The 21,076-nt window shown below is 37.5% G+C and overlaps 2 protein-coding genes across 2 annotated transcripts; both read right to left on the bottom strand.

Annotated features, from left to right (window-relative positions):
• Positions 1–246: 246 nt before the first annotated feature.
• On the bottom strand, positions 247–20,623 carry LOC141348094 (uncharacterized). The gene is made up of 7 exons (XM_073852690.1): positions 20,227–20,623; positions 18,105–18,918; positions 16,470–16,579; positions 15,722–15,853; positions 15,258–15,506; positions 2,834–3,004; positions 247–1,886 (listed from the first exon to the last, which is right to left on the bottom strand). The coding sequence occupies exons 1-7, from the start codon at positions 20,423–20,425 to the stop codon at positions 733–735; spliced, it is 2,829 nt and encodes a 942-aa protein (XP_073708791.1). The 5' UTR covers positions 20,426–20,623; the 3' UTR covers positions 247–732.
• Positions 6,006–7,632, bottom strand: LOC141331081 (uncharacterized). The gene is made up of 2 exons (XM_073835960.1): positions 7,293–7,632; positions 6,006–6,864 (listed from the first exon to the last, which is right to left on the bottom strand). The coding sequence occupies exons 1-2, from the start codon at positions 7,429–7,431 to the stop codon at positions 6,251–6,253; spliced, it is 753 nt and encodes a 250-aa protein (XP_073692061.1). The 5' UTR covers positions 7,432–7,632; the 3' UTR covers positions 6,006–6,250.
• Positions 20,624–21,076: the final 453 nt, after the last annotated feature.

The following is a 21,076-nucleotide window of genomic DNA, read 5'->3' as shown; positions in this document are numbered from 1 at the left end:
ATGTATTTTGCCAAATAAAAGTGATTCAATCTATCCTGTTCTAAGCAGATGACATGTTCTTTTTTTTTTGGGAACAAAATTGAGTGGGCCGAGGTGCAAACCATCTGGGCCCCACATGGGTGTGTTCGCTGGTTGATTTCAATAGTAAGAAAAAGTTTACAGAGAAAAGTCTATATTAGTACACAGAGAAAGAATATGCTCATTTGAATTTAAACAACACATTTATTTGTGCAGTTGTGTGTTACATGTGGACAAAACATTCATATTTGCATGTCTATTTTAAGACATTTATTTCATGAAGAGACAAAAATTGCATCCATCAGAGAGAGGTGGGAAAATACTATTGCTACAAGTTTCTTTCTTCTTGGTGGACATTGGTAGATATTTGAGTATACAAGTACATTTGACAGATTTTGGATCATTTTGTATGTGAAGACTCAAAAAAAAAATCTGGTTTCAATTAGAAACGAATTGTTCAGAGAGCTGAACATATTTCAAATTTTATAGTTTTGAGAAGAAGAAAAAAAAAAAACAGTTCGCATCCTGAGAATTAGGCCAAAGGAACTGAGAATTTTACACATGTCAGCAATGTTCTGAATTCGTTCTTTTTTTTTTAAATGTCTGTAAAACCAATAAGAGTGCTGTTAAAATGCCAGATGGATCAGCAGTATCAGTCAGGGCAGTAATACATTTTAAACCTTAGAAATATCCATCCCTTTTCGGTCACCAGATTCACTTTTTCACTTTTTTGTTTGAATGTAAATGCGTGTTGGCAGTGTGAACCTTAAGGAGTCCTTTATGTGTGAAACTCTTTCCACACTCAGAGCAACTGAAATGCTTTATTCCAGTATGAAATAACATGTGAGTTTTAAGGTATCCTTTACGTCTGAAAGACTTTCCACACTCAGAGCAGGTGAAAGGCTTTTCTGAACTGTGAGTGACCAAATGATCCTTAAGGTGTCCATGCTGTGTAAAACTCTTTCCACACTCAGAGCAGCTGAAAGGCTTTATCCCAGTGTGAATTAACATGTGATTCCTCAGGTTTCCTTTATGTGTGAAACTCTTTCCACACTGAGGGCAGCTGAAAGTCTTTATTCCAGTATGAAATAAAATGTGAGTCTTAAGGTATCTTTTACGTGTGAAAGACTTTCCACACTCAGAGCAGGTGAAAGGCTTTTCTGAAGTGTGAGTAACTAAATGATCCTTAAGTTGTCCTTTCTGTGTAAAACTCTTTCCACACTCAGAGCAGCTGAAAGGCTTTATCCCAGTGTGAATTAACATGTGATTCCTCAGGTTTCCTTTATGTGTGAAACTCTTTCCACACTGAGAGCAGGTGAAAGGCTTTACTCCAGTATGACTTAACATGTGATCCTTAAGGTGTGATTTGCGCGTGAAAGCATTTCCACACTCAGAGCAGCTGAAAGGCTTTTCAGAAGAGTGAGTTACCAAATGATTCTTAAGGTGTACTTTCTGTGTAAAACTCTGTCCACATTGAGAGCAGGTAAAAGGCTTTATTCCAGCATGAATAAGCATGTGATCCTTAAGGTTTTTGTTACACGTGAAAGTTTTTCCGCACTGACAACAGCTGAAAGACTTTTTCCCGCTATGAACTTTCATGTGTTTGATAAGGCTTCTTTTCTGTTTAAAACTCTTTCCACACTGAGAGCAAGGGTTGTTCTCACTATGGATTTTCATGTGTTTCATGAGGCTTCTTTTATGTTTGTAAGTGTTTCCACACTGAGAGCAGCTGAAAGGTTTCAAGACGTCTGTTATTTGATTGCTGCAACTCACTGATTTTTCTCCAGTCGCAACATGATCTTTCAGACTCTGATTTTCCTCCTCCACCTCATTCGGATCTTGCCTTTCTTCTTTCACTTTCATCAGGCCTTAAAAAGATGACAATCAATTGGGACATTTGGGAAATACAACGAAAACATTTGTGTACAGATGAAAACATTTCACACAGTTAAAAATATATCATGAAGCACAGACAAGACACTTCTGGTATAAAACAAGGTCTTAGCTTTAGAATGTTAAGAAATACAAACAATAAAAACTGATTTGTGGCTATCTTGACAAATCATTGTATTGCCTTGTTAGATCAATGACATGTTTACCGCCCCACTAAAATGTTTGGTTCCCAGAACGTTCCCTGTTGGTTAGCCAGGGAAGTTTTCTTAATGTAAATAGAATGTTAATCCCCTAAAGGGAATGTTCTATTTACGTTAAGAAAACCTTCCTGGCTAACCAATAGGGAACGTTCTATTTATGTTCCTGAAAGGTTCCCTGAACGTTCCCCTAACCTCTTCACTCCAATACCGTTTCTGTATGTCAAAACTCCCGCATCCCAGAGAAAGCGGCATATGTAGACGTCATTAATCACAATTACACATTGAACTATTGTTTAATCATTACAGATAATCAGAGCACATTTTACCATCATAAGGATAATAAAACGAGACTGAATTATCCTATACTATGTTAGACTACTTCGTTAATACGTAAGACTATAATTTAGAAGTACCATACCATAACCCAGATTTAATGCAACAAATAACAATGACTGCAAGAAAAAACAAATTTGGCATTCTGTCAGTGAAATTACAGTAAAGAAGGAGCATTTGAATTTTATTTCTGGAAATTTAAGAGGCACTGTAAACAAACAGTTTTATGTTTCCAAAAAGCTAAAATAAAGTCTGATAGTATCATCTTGGTGTCACATAAGTTGCAATTCTAGTATAAACAATTAAGGTCTTGTTTTTACACAGTGTCTAAAGCTCTGTTATCCTAATGTAGCCCAAACAGTCAAGATAAATGGGGAATAAACACCCACCTTCTTGTTCTTCTTGTTTTATTCTGCAGGGTTGTGTTTCCTCCTGTTTTATTGTGTAGGTTTCTGTTTCTGGTTCCTCTTGTTTTATTCTCCAGGGTTCTGGTTCACTCGTGTCCTCCTCACTCTCTTCTTTAACAAACACCATCTTCACAGCAGCAGACCTCAGTTCAGCTTATACTCCTCCAGATATGTCTGTTTGCTTCAAAACTTATGAGGATGAGAATATTACCGTATTGACACAACTGTTTCAAAAAACGGTATTCTTCTATTTACAGAACGTGCCTTTCTAACAGTTAGCATTAAGCCAGCATCACAGCAAAAAAACAAAAAGCGCGGTGAAACTAATCTTCCTCTGAGGTTTAACGGTGTTTGGCAAACAAATGTATGTGTTTTAGCGCCAACCGCTGGACTGGAGTGTGAAGCGTCAAGAGGAGGGGAATAATACGGGGGAATTATTTATGGCCATCTGGCAAACTGGGAGAATCCCCGATGGATGTGAATGGGTGGAAAGTGTCCAGGTGGAGCAGAGAAGCAAAACTGTACTGTTCAAGACTTCAAGTGAAATAGACTATTATAGTTTTGTCTTTGTTTACTTAAGCGTTAAACTTCTCGGAAATGTTAGCGGTAGCAGTCAATTACTGCAAAATTACCACATCGTTTTATGGAAATCGCTGGCTCTCCATTGAAATGAATGGGATCGTGTTACTTTGACGCTGTGTGTCGTTTGTAATGTGAACCTTGCTATTACTAAACCATGTTGTGTTTGATTCATTTTTTTTTTCAGCATTTTGCACAATAATAGAGATTCAATCTATCAGGTTCTCAGCAGATGACATGTTCTTTTTTTTGGAACAAAAGTGACTGGGCCTAATGTGCAAACCATCCCCACATGGGTGTTTTCGCTGGTTGATTTCAATAGTAGGTAAAAGTTTACTGGAAAAAAAAGTCAAAATTGTACACAGAGAAAGAATATGCACATTTGAATTTAAACAATACATTAATTTGTTTAGTAGTGTGTTACATGTAGATAGAACATTCATATTTGCATGTCTATTTTTATAATATCTTTCTCAAAGAGAAAAATTACATCCGAGAGGGTCATCTTCTTTGTGGACATTGGTAGATATTTGAGTATACAAGTATGTTTGACAGATCTTGGATCATTTTCTATGTGAAGACCAGAATGGATCACTGAGTGAACGCGCTCTAGTGATGATGTCATCGCCGCGGGGCGAGATCAACGGCAGAGCAACAAAAAAGCGCCAAAATCAGTTTAAAACTATTGATAAAATGCTATTTGATTTCCTATGGAAAAATCGAACACACTATGTCAAAAAGACTAATTATGAATACATATGAGAATGGTGGCCTCAATTTCTTAGATTTCACTACTATGATACATACCTTTAAGATTAAGCATCACTTAAAAAAAACCCACTTCTATCTGGAACTTTATTCCTAATTACATTTTTCCAAATATCGGTGGTCTTAGTTTTGTTTTGATTTGTAATTATAATATAGATAAAATTCCAGCTAAGTTATCTGCCTTCCACAAACAAGTGCTCTTATCTTGGTCATTAATTTATAGGCTAAGCATAATTTTTCTGCTCATCGCTATTTCATCTGGAATAACAGAAATATTCTTTACAAACACAAATTCCTTTTTTTTAAGAACTGGTTTGACAACAATATCAAATTGGTTAGTTAGTTATATAATAAATAAGGAACACTCTTTTCTTATGATGAATTCCTTTCTCATTATAAAATACCAGTAACTCAAAAAGAATTTGCAATTGTTTTTAGTTCAATCCCTTCAGGTACTCATATGCTATTTAAAGGTATTGATATACTATTCTCTCGATTCAGTGTCTTTTGATGTTACTAAATCTTATATTGGTAAAATATGTTTTTCTTCAAACCTCAAGAATAATAATAAAGCTATTTGTACTCTTTTCCAAAGAGAAATTGTTACTGTACCTTATGTTTTGTCTCATTGGGTCTCTTCATTGAATGGAAAATTGATTTGCTGGAGAAAAGTATGGTTGTTACCACAGAAATATCATCTTAGAAATAAGATTAAAGAAGTTTCTTATAAGCTTATTCATAGATTTTATCCAGCAAATCATTATTTACAAAAATTAAAAAAAGGACTAAATATAAATTGTATTTTTTGTAACGAACATGAGGAAACTGCCTTGCACTTATTTTGGCACTGTACATGCTCAGTTACACTGTGGTGTAAGGTCCAAAAATGTATTTGTGAAAATATCCAATGTTCAAGACCTTGTTCACTCTTATGGGAAAATGTACTCTTTGGCTTTACTGACTATCCTGACAAAGAGGAACAGTACTTTTACTTAATTAACTTACTCATTCTATTGACCAAATTTCACATTCATAAGTGTAAATTTACTCATAAAAACCCCAATTTTATGGTTTTGTTAACTGAAATATGCATTTGACTATCCTTAAGGTTTTAAAGTTACTCTATTACTCTATTACAATATTGCTCATCGATCTGGTGCTTCTGTTTTGTTTTTTTACTAAAGTGAATTACATTCTAAAATGTAAAGAAACATGATGTTGAAATTATTTACTATTATAAAATCAAATTAATTACATCTATTTGCAGTTGCACCAGTATGAAGGCATTTTTTTTTTACGGTTTAAGATTTACATACAAAGTTTATTTTGATACTTAAAAAGTAGGCTATACACTGTAAAAAGTTTCACCAGATTCAACTTAAAAACCAAAGTTTAGCAGCTGCTTTAAGTTTTTAAGTTAAATCCGCTTAAATCAGTCATTTTAACTTATTACAATAAAAATGAGTTGATATAACTTGTAAGTTTAAATGACTTAAGTTGATTTAACTTACAATCTTAAGGCAGCTGCTAAAGTTTTTAAGTTGAAACTGGTGAAAACTTTTTACAGTGTACTGGCCAACAAATACTTACAACTTAGGTTAATAATAGCCTACAAAAGAAATCTAATTAACTAATTAAATGCAAAATAAAACTTAATAGTCTTTACTGTATAAACAGACTTGATTAATGCATATTAAAGTCTTACTGTTTAGCAGGGTTGTAGCACCAAATGTGGTCAAAAACAAGGGGTGAGCCCTTCACAACACTAAAAACCCATGACTGCTTTATTTTCACTATTATACACAACTTTTATTTACAAGAAAATTATATATTAAAACATTACAATGTTCAAATATATTTTAATTAGGCAGCAGGTATCTTTTCATATGTACAAAAGCAGCAAAATGAGTATCAGTTGCAAGGCAACATGACAGTATATCCTGCTTCTGCATTTTTTAAATTATTTTACAGTCTCTTCTTCAGCTTCCCCTCTTCTTCAGTTTGTAAAAAGCTACTGTCCTTCGTGAAAGAGTAAGCAAACTACAAACAATGTCAAATGTGTTGACCGACTGAATCTCTTGTCACGGTATGTTTTTTTTCTCCAGTGTAATTTCTCTCATGTCTTTTCAGGTTTTCTGAACGATTGAATGTCTTGTTGCAGTGTGAACACCTGTAAGGTTTCTCTCCAGTGTGGATCATCTGGTGTCGTTTTAAACACCGTGCAAAGTTAAAAGACCTCCCACACTCATAGCACATGTGCTCTCTCACACCAGTATGTATTGTCTGATGTACTCTCAAATGTTCTAGACGTGAAAAACTCTTTCCACACGAATGACATGAATGTGGCTTCTCCTTTGTATGAACTATCAGGTGCTTCTTCAGGTCTGAAGCCCTCAGAAATGTTTTGCCACATTGATCACATGCGTACAGCTTCTCTCTAGTGTGGATGTTCATGTGATCCTTGAGGTTTGCTGATTTTGTGAAACTCTTCCCGCATTCATTACAAGTGAACGGCTTCTCTCCAGTGTGAACTCTCATGTGCTCCTTAAGACTATATTTGCGTGTGAAACTCCTCCCACACTGAGTGCAGGTGAGTCCAGATTTGACATGATTTCTCCTTTCAGCTTCAGTCAATTCTTCGTTCTCCTCACTTTCTTCTGTAAACTCTAAAATAAAAGCAAGAGAAGAGAAATATAAAAGTGTGTAAATACATAAAAGTGAACCCAGTGTAAATATTTTGTTTCTTTTGATGCAATTTTATAAATGATACATCCCTAAAACGTTTGATGAATGAGGTACACTGATCTTCAAGATATCATTTTCAAAACATTATAGCCAGAAATCCCATGTTTCAATAAGAAGAACGATTAAACATGTTTGATCAACTACACAATTTACCATACATTTTGTTTAAAAAATATGTCCCTTATTGTTTGCTGCTCCATATTTATATTATTCAACATCTCTTCAATATTGTTTCTATTACAACAAACTAAGTCAGCTTGAAACTTTATAACTGTCAGTATTATTAAAGCTTTGTATGCCTAATGTATCACAAACAGACATTAAAGATTGATAAAGAATAAAAACCAACCTCCTTGTTCCTCCTGTTTTATTCTCCAGGGTTCTGTTTCCTCTTCTTTTATTCTCATGGATTCTGGTTCCTCTTGTTTTATTCTCCATGGTTCTGGTTCACTCGTGTCCTCCTCATTTTCCACTTTAACAAACACCATCTTCACAGCAGCAGATCTCAGTTCAGCTGATTCTCCTCCAGATATTCCTCCTTCAAATCTTAGTCACGACTATGAGGATGAGTGTATTAGGCCTACGGGTATTTACTGAAGTGATTCAAAAACTGTATTTTTAGTAACATAATCAACATTTCTAACAGTTTGTATTAAACCAGCATAACGTCAAAACAACACAGAACACGGTGAAACTAATCTTCTTCCTCTGAGGTTTTAATGGTGTTTGGTAAACAAAGTAGGCTATGTGTTTTAGCGCCATCCGCTGAACTGGAGTGTGAAGCGTCGAGAGGACGGAAATAATACGGGGGAAATTACTTAGTGCATGTACAAGGTTCTGTTTTTTTCCTTTAAAAAGTCGATCTGCACAAATAAATGAAAAGGACTTAAAATTTAAGACTTGCATGGTATTCAATTAACCTCAACAGTTTTTGTGAGTAAGGATTAGTAGGCCTAAAGAAAAACGAGCCAATTTATTAGTCAAATCAAATATTTCATTGAAGATCACACATTTGATTGTTTATATGGTAATTTAGATCAGTGATGATCTAATGATGAAAAAAAGAACTAAATCCAAAATATTAAACAGATTTGGCATGAAACGTCAACTTAAACAGTGTGAAATCCATATCCACAAAGAAATTTTGAAGGTTTTTGAAAGTGTTATTTTGTGTCTAACATCAAATTCCTACTTTTGTCTGTGGTGAAGAGAATAACTAAAGAGGATATTGCTTTATATCCCCTCCAATTTTACAAGAAGCTGTGACACCCAATTCAAAGCCGTAACTTTGTGTTAAAGTCATTTGTAATGGTTTTAGTTATAATGGGACTGTAATGCAAACTGCAATTGACCCTTTGGGTTTCTGGTAAAATAAAATTGTAACATTTAAAGTATTATAATAACGTTATACAAACCAAAAACTACTATTTTATTTCAGTTAATACGACTGGTCAACCAAAACACAAACCATACAAATTAGAGCTCAAATACAATAATTACTTTCATCACTGTGCATATTCTTTTTATTACCTACTGCATATCATGTTACAGTGCTTGGCGCAAACCATGAGTGCACCTGAGGTAAGCCATTTGGGACTGGGCAGAATACGCTTTTCGACACAAACAAATGATCACACAAAAGCGCACAAAACGCTCAGCCATTAAAAAAGTTAAGTTTTGGATTCTGATGGCAAAGTGGCTTGATTTCGTTTCGTTTCTTCATAAAGGCAATTTAGAACATTTTATATTTGTTAAATTCTAGCCATCATTTTTACTCATAAAGGTAACATCTTTGGAATTGCAAAAGGTCTGGTTTTATTTGTGTGCACTCACAATATCATCAAAACGTTATAAAAAGCTAAAGAAAACAAGCATCCGCTTTCTACCGTCTCTATCTTGAGGAGGAGCGCTTCACAAAAATATAATACGAATGCCTCACAAACATGATAAATTATATCTACAGAATGCTTTGAATTACTACTTTAAAACGAAATAATTCATGTAATAAAATCATGGTTGCGTAAAGTAAATGTGAAAATTCCACCTGTCTTTTTATTTTTTCACATTTAACGTGAATAACAGTAGACTTCAAGTCGCTTATTTATGAGAGAAAATAAAACAATGTGCAATTGGCAAAGTCATAGGCATGTTGGCTTTTCTGAGGTAGGCTAAATTTTACTATTATTTTTTACTATTCTTATGACTTCACAAAATGTTTACTTTTTTAAACATAGTGGCATAGTTGTTGTTGTTGTTTTTTTTTTTTCTCCGTGCTGCAATTACTGTATTAAAAGAAAAAGATCATTGATTCACATGCTGCATGATCTGAGACGAATATAGTTATCACACCTACAAATAAAGAGCGTAAAAACACATTTATTGTTTGTATTTTATCATAAAATTGACCAAATTTATAGACTGAGACTTGCGTGCTACAAATAATGAATGGACTTGAAAACGTTAAATATTATTTTCAAGCATTTATATCGTAAATAAAGCAGCTTATGAATACTCACGTTGTGTCACAACTCAGGCAGGAACACACGAACAACGACGTAGTAAAGAAACAAACATTTAATAAATCCAATGGGAACAGGCAGACACAGGAACACGGAGTAGAAACATCAGGATAACATTAAAGACCAACAAGAGTACAGGGGAAAACACACACCTTATATACACAGACTAATAACAGACACAGCTGCAGACGATGAGGGAGAAACCAAAACACACAGAGCTGCGGGGGAGAATGGGAGAAACCAACAGGAAAGTCCGGGGGTGTGACATTACCTCCCCCTCCCGGAAGGCACGTCCTCGTGCCGACAAAACATACAAAAGGGAACAGTACCTAGTCTTTGGAGGGGGCTTAGGTGGAGGACGGACTTCCGAGAGGAGGGAACAAGATGCAGTCCAGGGTGGTGACGGAGGGAGGAGCCAAGGAGGTGACAGGAGGGGGCTGGAGCAGGAGGAGCCAGGTGGGACCCAGGCCGCAGCCAAGATGTCCATCCACGGTGGAGCCGATGGAGGGAGGAGCCATGGTGGAGGAGAGGCTGACGACTCCATGGATCCGACCGACGGAGGCGGAGCAGGTGGTGGTGGAGCCCGAGGCGGAGACGGAAAGCCGAAGATCTTGGGTGACACCGCGGATCCGGAGGGCCAAGGCGGAACCCAAGGCTCTGGCGACCAAGGCGGAGATGGAGATCCAGAGATCCGCGGCGGAGCCGGAGCGACAGAGGACCGAGGCTGTGCCCACGGGAGGGAGGAGGTCCACAGAGCCGGTGGGACGGAGCGACGAGGCACAGCCGGAGGAGTATAGTCCTGAGGCGAAGGTGGGGCGACGACTGACCAGGGCGGAGCCGGAGGGCCGATGGAGCCCGGTGGAGCTGGTGGATCGACGGGCGACGGCGGAGATGAGGGAGCAGAGAGCCGGGGTGGAGCCGCAGGGTCGGAGGGCCGAGGTGGAGTCCAGGACTCTGAGGCTGGAGGCGATGGTGAGGGATCCTCCAGCCCTGCCACCGATGGAGACTGGCAGACCTGCGGCGAACCCACCGCACAGATGGAGGGCTGAGGGTGAGCAAGGGGACAGACAGTAGACAGCGGGGATTCAGGAAGGCTGGGCGGAATCAGCGGAGATTCAGGACTAGGCAGAAGAGGGAGGGTGGGTGGGAAGTCCAGGCAGATAGGCATTTCCATAACACAGTCCATTACATCCCCAAAACCTTGTTTCGGCTCACCCTCAGTGATAGTGCAGTGGGCGGGGCTCTCTACCGCCCTCTCTTGCTCCACGAAGCACTCCACCGTCGCAGATGTAATGGCCGGCTCACGCACCTGATCAGCAGTTTTGACCCTTTCGGCACTCCATACTGCTGTCGCTCCGAGCTCGGGCTTTCCGTCTACGATGGGCTCATAATCCGTCGGTCGGGGAGGCTGGCTGGGCTCTGGGTCTGGAGTGACACTGACGAGATAGTCCTGGGAACAGGCGGGAAACGACGGTCTGTTTCTCGCCAGTGTCCACTCCACAAACGCGGCGAAGTCCGCTCGAGGGCCGTCTTCGGACGACGGCGCTCTGCATGATGCGTTTAGACTAGCATCATAGAACGTGCAGAGCGCGTCGTCCGGGTAGCTGGTGGTGATAGCTACTAGCTGGAACATCACGGTAAATCCCTCGAGCGGTAAATCCCCCTGCTTCAGCCGGAGGAGGATGAGTTCAGGTCGAAGGTGATGCATATTGGAACACAACGGAAACAAAAGACTGAAAAACAGGACGATAAACAAAACGGGGTGGAATACACGCAAAAAAAAACTGTTTAGGTTGGTCTTTCTGTCACAACTCAGGCAGGAACACACGAACAACGACGTAGTAAAGAAACAAACATTTAATAAATCCAATGGGAACAGGCAGACACAGGAACACGGAGTAGAAACATCAGGATAACATTAAAGACCAACAAGAGTACAGGGGAAAACACACACCTTATATACACAGACTAATAACAGACACAGCTGCAGACGATGAGGGAGAAACCAAAACACACAGAGCTGCGGGGGAGAATGGGAGAAACCAACAGGAAAGTCCGGGGGTGTGACACGTTGTATGTGGGCTACTTAAAAAAAAATCAACAAGTTAACCGAGTTGGAGCCCATAATATGATTGGGGGTCCCCTGCAAATTTTTTGTATGTGGGCCCGGGATTGACTTGCTACACTACAGATCAAAGATATTTATAAAACAACAAAACATCTACAAAACAACACGTCAAACAAACTGCGTGAGATCATAGTCAGTAGCTATCAATAGTATACTTTAAAGAAGAAACCAAAACAAGGGTAGGCTATTAACAATGAGTACGTTTACATGGACAACAATATTCCGATTTTAACGCGATTAAGACAATACTCTGATTAAGAAGCAACCATGTAAACTGAGATTTTTGATTAATTTAATCCGACTAAAGTCATAATCGGAGTAAACACAAATCGAATTAAGACAGGTGGAGTATTCCTATTTTAGTCGCATTATGGAAGACATGTACACACCTTAATCAGACTATTCCCCTTGTAGGACTTTTCGCCACATTTTGTGACAGGATACACACTAATGCTGCGTTCCAGGCAGGTTTTTGAGCTCGTAAATCACGTGTTCAAACCACGACTCAGGACTTTGTAGCGTTCCAGGCAAGTCACGCCAAGCATTTATTATTTTTATAGTATTAATAATTTGATTGCAACGTTATATTGTCCTAAACTCAATTTTTCCACCGTGTGCCACTAAACACCGCACTCCTAGAGGCTTTATTGTTGTTTCTCGGGCTATGTCACGTCAGAACTCGGAACTGGGAGTACGTCGTCGATCTAGTACGAGTTCACGGGTGGGAATTCACGGGTTTGAGTGCCGTTCCAGTGCACTTTCACGGGTAGAAGTTTGGAAAAACACGGGTAACGGGTTGTCTGGAACGCGGCATAACGCTCTCAGTTGGTTGCGCTTTGGTTTCATTTTTATTTATTTATTTTTTGCTACAACATGGGCTTAATCAATGCTCATTGCTGATAAATAGCCTAGTTTGTTATCATAATTTTTAGTTTTATGGAAACGTTTTTAACATTCAACCCCCTTTTTCATTAGTATTATTTGTATTTGTAGCCTATTTATTTTAATTTTGTGAACGGGATTTCCGCTATTGGAATGTCTTAGGATGCTTTTTACTTTTACTATCGAATTCATGATCTTGGTTTTGCTTGCATATATAAGGCTACACCTATCAATTTTAAGATTAAAACAAATTCTTAAAAGATGGATTTGTTATTTTTAATTAAACAGCATAACAAAAATAAATTAAAACTAGCTTATATAGCATTTATTAACAAAAACTAATAAGACGAGGCATGGACTCCATCACATGCTGTTATATGCCGACTAAACAATTTATTACAGGGCGCGCAAACACTGAGCAATCAAAATAATTAATAAAAAAATTAATAAAAGAAAGCCTCCAAAGCGTAATGTGAGGTAAACGGCAAAGATAACAGGGTTTTCAAAATGAAAACAAACAAAAAAAGTAAAACTAAACTGGCTTTCGGTGACTGTGCTTGAGTGTGGGTTTTTTTATTTTTTTTTGGTCCTAAAAACTGACTGGCTCTGAAACGCTCGCTGTATGGATCAGACGCTTTGGAGCAGCACAGCATGCACTCGCACAAATGCGACCACGGCAAATTTTAACTCACACATTCTAAAATATTTGTTGCATATGTCCAGTGCCACTTCAAGCTTTTGTAAAATTAAAACCCAAACATCCAAAAGTCTATAACGAAGATGAACTGATAGCGTCGCGTGTGGACGTAATGATGTGTGTCATTAATCGATCTATGTACTATAACATGTAAAACGGGAACATGAAAGGAATATTCTAAAAGCAACTCATGTAAACAGCTTAATCATATTATTGTCTTATTCAGAATAAGGTCATTAATTAGATTACTGGTGTCCATGTAAACGTAGTCAATGTTATATTTCTAGGGCCATATGGTTTCCGCTAAAAGGCGGAGGAGATCGAGGAGTCTATTAATAAAAGATTTTGAAAAGCCTGTTGTCTTTTGCCGTTTATCTGAGGTGATTTTGGAATTTTTTTTTTAAACATTAGCTTCTTATTTATCCACAGTGTTTGCTGCTTTAAACTTTATTTACATTTTATTTTATTTTATATATACCTCCAAGCTTTCTTATTCGTTTTTGCTAATAAACGCTTATTTATTTGGTTCCACAGTTAGGCTATTTAAACTTTGTGTAACCTAAGTAGTTTCTTATTTCATATCAGGTACATAACATGCTGTATTTTTATTCGTTTTGTATTTGTGACGTTGTTTTGTTGTTGCTTAACGCTTTAGAACGTACGATCACACCGTGATTTGTCTTGGCTGGTCCCTGAAGCGTACGATCACACCGGTGTGATTCGAACGTTCGCCGCATCACGTCATCAGCTGCTAAATTCAAATCTGTTTTGGCGCTTTGGCTGGCTCTGAGCCAGATCGGACGCGCTGACTGCTTGTCATATTATCACAACTATTCAGTGTTTTCAACCATATAATGCTTATTTTAGGTTTCAGACATTTAAATAAACATAAGTACTAGCAAAACCATACATTTATAGTTTGTAAAATACACACTGATGTCTATGGAAGCCGCAATAATGATCCTACAAATATATTCTGACAGCATAATTTATTGATATCATATACAGATTATGCAGGTAACTATAAAGTTCACTCTCCTCTTCTCCCAGCTCACCAGAGACTTACTTTAATGTCTTTCGGGAGGAGAGGATAAATTTGCGTGTCTTAAATCCCACAGCTCGGATTCAGCGCGAACAAACATGGCGGCGCCCATCACCCGGTATAGATGAACTAACGCGGTCATAATAAAAGTATTTGGACTTTTAAATACATTTACTTGCACATATTTCGAAATCGGAATATCATATATTTCAAAATATAGCGAGAATGCTTGTGAATATTAATAATAAAAAAAGGAAAACGAAATAAAAGCGATCCATGTGTCTTACAGTGCTGTTGTGGCTGCGGTGTGTCACATGACGCGTCGCCATGGAAACAGTAATGCGAAACATTCCAAAATAACGGTCGCCTAAAAAAACTCACTCTTTGGGGTTAGATAGAATATTTTAAACTCACGTGTGAAAAGGTTAAATTGGCTCTACGGCGAATTGCGGCTAATTCTTTAAATTGAAAGTAAAATACGCATATTTAAAAGCGAAGGAAATCGAGGAAAACCCAAACAACAATCGCTTGACATCAATTTCCACTATTTTGAAAGTGAAAGTAAAAGTAAAATCTAATTGAAAAAACAAACCAATGTTGACCAATGGACAACCGTCGGCTTGGTGTTTCCCGGCCTTAACAGACAAACAGCCTTCTCAATTAATCTCAATTGTGTGTAAAGTAAAATATAGTTTATTAGGCAATTAAAAAGCTTTATTCAAAAATTGAAAGCAGAAGGTTCTCTCAGTAATAGCTAATGGCTTTATGACAGAGTAATTAAACCACATGTGACACATAAGACAACTGAACATTATATGAAATTCAAAAGAAATAATGATATCATTTATATCATAAAACAACTTTTTGACGTTGTTCTTTGGGAAGGAACGCCTTCATTTAGTTGATCTGAATCTCACAGTTGAATCTGCTGGTTTTGAAGATGGAGATGAACTTTATTTACTATAGCTTGATGCGTAATTGGGTTACATTTGATGAGGAAGTGGCATCAGATCTGAAAGTGCAGGAACTGAAGATGATCTACTTACTGTGATTGTCTTTTGCATGACTGTGTAGAGCAAATGAATGATTGAAACGCTTTCCACATGCAATGCAGTGATACAGTTTCTCTCCAGAGTGAATCCTCTCATGTGTTCTCAGATGTATTGACTGACTGAATCTCTTGTTACAGTGTGAACAGTTATAAGGTTTCTCTCTAGTGTGTATCCTCTCGTGTATTTTCATGTCTCCTGACTTCTTGAATCGCTTGTTGCAGTGTAAACACTGATACGGTTTCTCTCCAGTGTGGATCCTCTCATGTATTTTCAAGTCTCCTGACTGACTGAATCTCTTGTCACATTGTGAACACTTGTACGGTTTTTCTGCAGTGTGGATGTGTGTTACTTAAGGTTCGCTGATTGTGCGAAACTCTTCCCACATTGATCACAAGTGAACGGCTTCTCTCCTGAATGAACTCTCATGTGACACTCAAGACTTTTTTTGTGTGTAAAACTCTTTCCACACTGAGTGCAGGTGGCAGAGTCCTTGGCTCCTCTTTTCTTTAAATCTTTGTTTTCTCCAGTTTTGGCGTGCTTTTTCTCCTCAACTTCGCTTGATTCTCCATTCTCTCTTTCTATAATCAACTCTGAAATAAAAGCAAAAATGGTTGATTCAGTAACAGTGCAGGGCTCTAGATTAACAATAAGTTCTACAGATGGTGGCACCAGTAGCAGATTTGGTAGCACTGGGGGCTGGTGTGTGGGGTACCAAAATTAAAGATAATTTAATCATGAAACGACTACTGTTTTGCATTAATTAGTGCAGTTACTAATAATATTACATGTTTATTTGGTTTACTTGCTAAAACACATTTGACAGTAAAGCACTGAGCTTGAGTTAGGAATTGAAATGCTTCTCACTGGATCTCGTAGCACTATGCAATAAATCAACATTGGTTTCTGAGTAAACCTGTACTGAGCTTGGAGCAGTTTTCTTACACTGTGCTCAATTATTGGTCTGAGCTGCCAAATGGTTCATGCTGCGCAGTAAAAACAGGTAGAGCTTTTATGTTATGCTTTGTTTCGTTTGCCATTTGTCATTCTCATATGCAACCGAAATTGCAATGCTTATGAGTTGGGGGTCCATAACATATAATATCAAAATGTAGTCAAGACCAACATAAACCAGCAAAGGACCAGCATCAAAACCTACCTAACCAGCATATGCTGGTATTTTCAAGGGGGTAAAGAATAAACACCAACCTCCTTGTTCCTCCTCTTTTATTCTCACGGGTTCTGGTTCCTCCTGTTTTATTCTCCAGGGTTCTGGTTCACTCATGTCCTCTTCACTCTCCTCTTTAACAAACACCATACTGACAGCAGCAGATCTGAGTTCAGATGATACTCCTCCAGATGTTCCTGCTTGCTTCAAAACGACTATGAGGATGAGGTATTTAGTGACCTGGTTCAAAAACTGTATTGTTCTATTTACAGAAACTACATTTCTAACAGTGTGTATTAAAACAGAATCGCAACAAAACAACAGAGAGCGCGGTGAAACTAAACTTTTTTCACTGAGGTTTAATGGTGTTTGGCAAACAAACGTATGCGTCTTAGCGCTACCCGCTGGATTGGAGTGTGAAGCGACGAGAGAGATATAATATGGGGTAAATTGCATGTACAAGGTGCGCTATCCCGATATGCACAAATAAATGAAAAGGAATTAAAATTATAGGCTCGCTCACTCGCATGCTATTTGATATCTATCAACACGTTTTTGCGATTAGAGGAGTAAAACGAGTGAATTGTTAGTCAAATGTTCAATAAAAAAATTTGAATTTATGAAAACACGTGACAATTATAAGACGTAGCCTAAATAAAAATAACAATAAAACAAAATTAGAGAAAAAAATAAATAAATACAAAATATTGAACGGGTTTAATATGGTTTTACATCGTTTTGTAACAGTTTTAAATTGAATCTAAGGTAGACAACTGCACAACCCAAACAAAAAGAAACCGTGGTTTTACTAAAAAAATAAAACACAAAACCATGGTTACTATTGTTAAACCATGGTAATTACCAATTAATTATGGTTTTTATACAAATCGTAGCTAATAAATCCGCCGAAAAACTCAAAAGCTCTTCATCGAAATGAATGGGATCGGGTCGTTTGTAGTGTAAACCATACTATTGCTAACCCTGTTAACATAACCCTGCTGTATTTGATTCGTTTTTTCAGCATGTTTTTTTTTTTTTTTTTTCACAGTAGAAGAGATTAAGAGATTCAGGCCTTTAGCAGATGACATGTTAGGTACAACCCACTTGGGTCCCATATGGGTGTGTTCGCTGGTTGATTTCAATGGTAGGTAAAAGTTTACTGCGAAAATTAGTACACAGAGAAAGAACACGCACATTTGAATTTCCACAGCATGTTTATTTGTGTAGTAGTGTGTTGCATGTAAACAGAAAATTCACATTTGCATGTCTACTTTGACACATTTTATACACAAAATGACCCATCTGAGAAAGGGGAAAAATACTAGTGCTACAAGTTTCCATCTTCTCGGTGGACATTGGTATATGATATTGATATTTGAGTATGGAAGTACGATTGTGGATCATTTTGTATGTGAAGTGACAAGAAACTAATTGTTCAGAGAGCTCAACATATTTAAAAGTTTCACTTCCTTAGAATTAGGCCAAAGGGACTTTTGAAATGTCAGCAATGTTTTGAATTTGTTCTTAATTTCTTTAAAATGTCTGTTTTGTTTTAAAAACCAATGAGAATAATGTTAAAACACCAGATGGATCAGCAGTATCAGTAAAAGCAGTAATACCTTTAAAACCCTAACAATATCCATCACTACGAAGCAGTCACCAGATGCAAAATTCACTTTTTCATTTTGTTGTTTGGATGTAAATGCATGCTGGCAGTGTGAACCTTTAGGTGTCCTTTCTGTGTAAAACTCTTTCCACACTCAGAGCAGCTGAAAGGCTTTATCCCAGTATGAATTAACTTGTGATTCCTTAGGATTCCTTTACATATGAAACTCTTTCCACACTGAGAGCAGGTGAAAGGCTTTATTCCAGTATGAAATAACATGTGAGTCTTAAGGTATCCTTTACGTCTGAAAGACTTTCCACACTCAGAGCAGGTGAAAGGCTTTTCTGAAGAGTGAGTTACCAAATGATTGTTAAGGTGTACTCTCTGGGTAAAACTCTTTCCACATTGAGAGCAGATAAAAGGCTTTATTCCAGCATGAATTAACATGTGACTCTTAAGGTTGTTGTTAAACGTGAAAGTTTTTCTGCACTGACAACAGCTGAAAGGCTTTTCCCCACTATGAATTCTCGTGTGTTTGATAAGGCTTCCTTTCTGTTTAAAACTCTTTCCACACTCAGAGCAGTTAAAAGGCTTTTCTGAAGAGTGACTTAGCAAATGACCTTCAAGGTGTGCTTTCTCTGTAAAACTCTTTCCACACTGAGAGCAGCTGAAAGGCTTTTTTTTATGGATTCTTATGTGTTTCGTAAGGCTTCTTTTATGTTTGAACGTGTTTCCGCACTGACAGCAGCTGAGAGGCCTTTTGACGTCTGTATTTTGATTGCTGCAACTCACTGATTTTTCTCCAGTCACATCATGGTCTTTCTGACACTGTTTCTCCTCCACCTCATTCAGATCTTGTCTTTCTTCTTTCACTTTTTCCAGGCCTAAAATGAAATCATAAAAAAAATGAAAATCAATTGGGACACTTCTGTTGAAGTGCACATTTATAATGTTTCTTACATGAAAATAAAAATATATTTTCTAGCCCTTGCACACGCATGATCATTCCCCACATTCTCGCGCAAACACTTTTATTTTTGTCAGTCGTGGAGTGGGGCTTGCTGTTTAAATTGTAACCTCAAATGTCATTGGTTATTCCCTTTTTCCTGAAGTCAGTATTGGACGCCTGTTATAAGATAATTCACTTGAGTTGAGACATGGCTTCATCAGTGGACCAGATACATGTGAGTTATTGTTTAATTTGCTTGTTTTATTTAATGTAATTCCATGCATTGTTCATAGAGTAGACCCTTTCCAGATACTTTATTAACAGGAAGTGATTGCAGTCTTGTGATGATAAAAGAAATTATATATATATATATATATATATATATATATATATATATATATATATATATGTATGTATGTAGGTTGTGTGCTTGAATGCAGCAAACACAGGACATCCATTGCATGGTGGTTATTATTAAATAACCCAAAAATAAATTATAGAGAATGTTCCCTGATGGTTATTTAAAAATATTTGATTGTGCTGGATGATTACTGACATGTAGCAGAGTGATCATGTTGGAGTAAAGAGGTTAGAAATTATTTTATAATAACGTTGAGGGAACGTTAAAATAACAGTCACCAAAAACTAACATTCTATTTGTGTTAGAAAAAAACTTTCATGGCTAACCAACAATAAACCATAACAAAATAATGTTCTGGGAATCAAAAAAATAACGCTCTGGGAACGTTATAATAAAGTTAGAATAATGATCTACAAACCAAAAACTAACTTTCTGGGAAACAGAAAATAACATTTTAGGAATGTTCTACAAACTAAAAACGAACGTTCTGGGAACCAAAAAATTGTTTTTGGTAACAGCCTCGGCATCATACCAATTCTTCAAACCAGAAATTCGGCGTACCATCAAGGCAAGTACAGTAAAGAAAATTAGAATAATACTTCTGGAAACGTATTGTACCCCACCCCCTCCCCTTTAAATCAGGGTCAAGGGAGACGAAGGAGTGGAGGAAGTAAAGATTGCCAGATTCATGTTTTCTTCAAGAAGTGCTTTAAACAAACAGTTTTTAATTCCAAAATGTCTAATAATTTTCATCTCTGTCTCAATTCTGGTAGAAACAGATACGGTCTTCTTTTTACAAGTATCTGAAGACACACTGTGTCTAAAGATTTGCTATCTTAATGTACACCAAACATTCAAGATAAATGAAGAATAAACACCAACCTCCTTGTTCCTCGAGTTTTATTCTCCAAGGTTCCAGTTCCTCATGTTTTATTCTCAAGAGTTCTGGTTCCTCATGTTTTATTCTCCAAGGTTCCAGTTCCTCATGTTTTATTTTCAAGAGTTCTGGTTCCTCTTGTTTTATTCTCCAGGGTTCTGGTTCACTCCTGTTCTCCTCACTCTCTTCTTTAACAAACACCATCTTCACAGCAGCAGATCTCAGTTTAGCTGATACTCCTGCAGATATTCCTGCTTGCTTCAAAACTTAGTCACGACTACGAGGATGAGAATATTACACGCATTTACTGACCTTATTTACAAACAGTATTTTTCTATTCCCAGAACCTACATTTCTAACTGTTTATATTAAAACACCGTTACGAAGAAACAAGCGCGTGAAACTAATCTTCTTCCTCTGAGGTTTAATGGTGTTTGGCAAACAAACGTGTTTTAGCGCCATCCGCTGGACTGGAGTGTGAAGCGTCGAGAGGAGGAAAATAATATGGGGAAATATTTATGGCCGTCTGGAAAACCGGGAGAATCCCCGATGGATGTGAATGGGTGGAAAGTGCCCAGGTGGAGCAGGGAAGCAGGACTTCAAGTGACTTTTGTCTTTGTTTACTTACTTAAGTGTCTGCTTGCAAATGTTAGCGGTAGCAGTCATTAGGTACTGTAAAATTGTCACATCGTTTTATAACAGGTTTAGAGGGAGCGAAGGCAGATGATAACACAACCCTTACAAAAGAACAAAACATGGTTTTACATAAAATAAAACCATGTAGGTTTTATTTTTACATTTCGGCAAGATAAACAATAACACGTGGTCTTAACCCAGATAGCGCACGTATGTCTG

Source organism: Garra rufa, chromosome 1 (genome assembly GCF_049309525.1).
Source record: "Garra rufa chromosome 1, GarRuf1.0, whole genome shotgun sequence".
In the NCBI taxonomy this organism is placed as follows: domain Eukaryota; kingdom Metazoa; phylum Chordata; class Actinopteri; order Cypriniformes; family Cyprinidae; genus Garra; species Garra rufa.
The sequence above is the reverse complement of the archived record's forward strand: the minus strand, read 5'-3'. Positions and strand labels throughout refer to the sequence as shown.

Coding starts and splice junctions, on each gene's coding strand:
- LOC141331081 (XM_073835960.1), bottom strand. CDS start 7,431: ATGGTGTTTGTTAAAGTGGAAAATGAGGAGGACACGAGTGAACCAGAA. Junction 6,865..7,292: donor AAAACAGGAGGAACAAGGAG/GTTGGTTTTTAT, acceptor CTTTTATTTTAG/AGTTTACAGAAGAAAGTGAG.
- LOC141348094 (XM_073852690.1), bottom strand. CDS start 20,425: ATGGTGTTTGTTAAAGAAGAGAGTGAGGAGAACAGGAGTGAACCAGAA. Junction 16,580..18,104: donor CCAAACAACAAAATGAAAAA/GTGAATTTTGCA, acceptor TGCTGCTGTCAG/TATGGTGTTTGTTAAAGAGG. Junction 3,005..15,257: donor TCATGCAAAAGACAATCACA/GTAAGTAGATCA, acceptor GAGGAGTATAAG/CTGAACTGAGGTCTGCTGCT.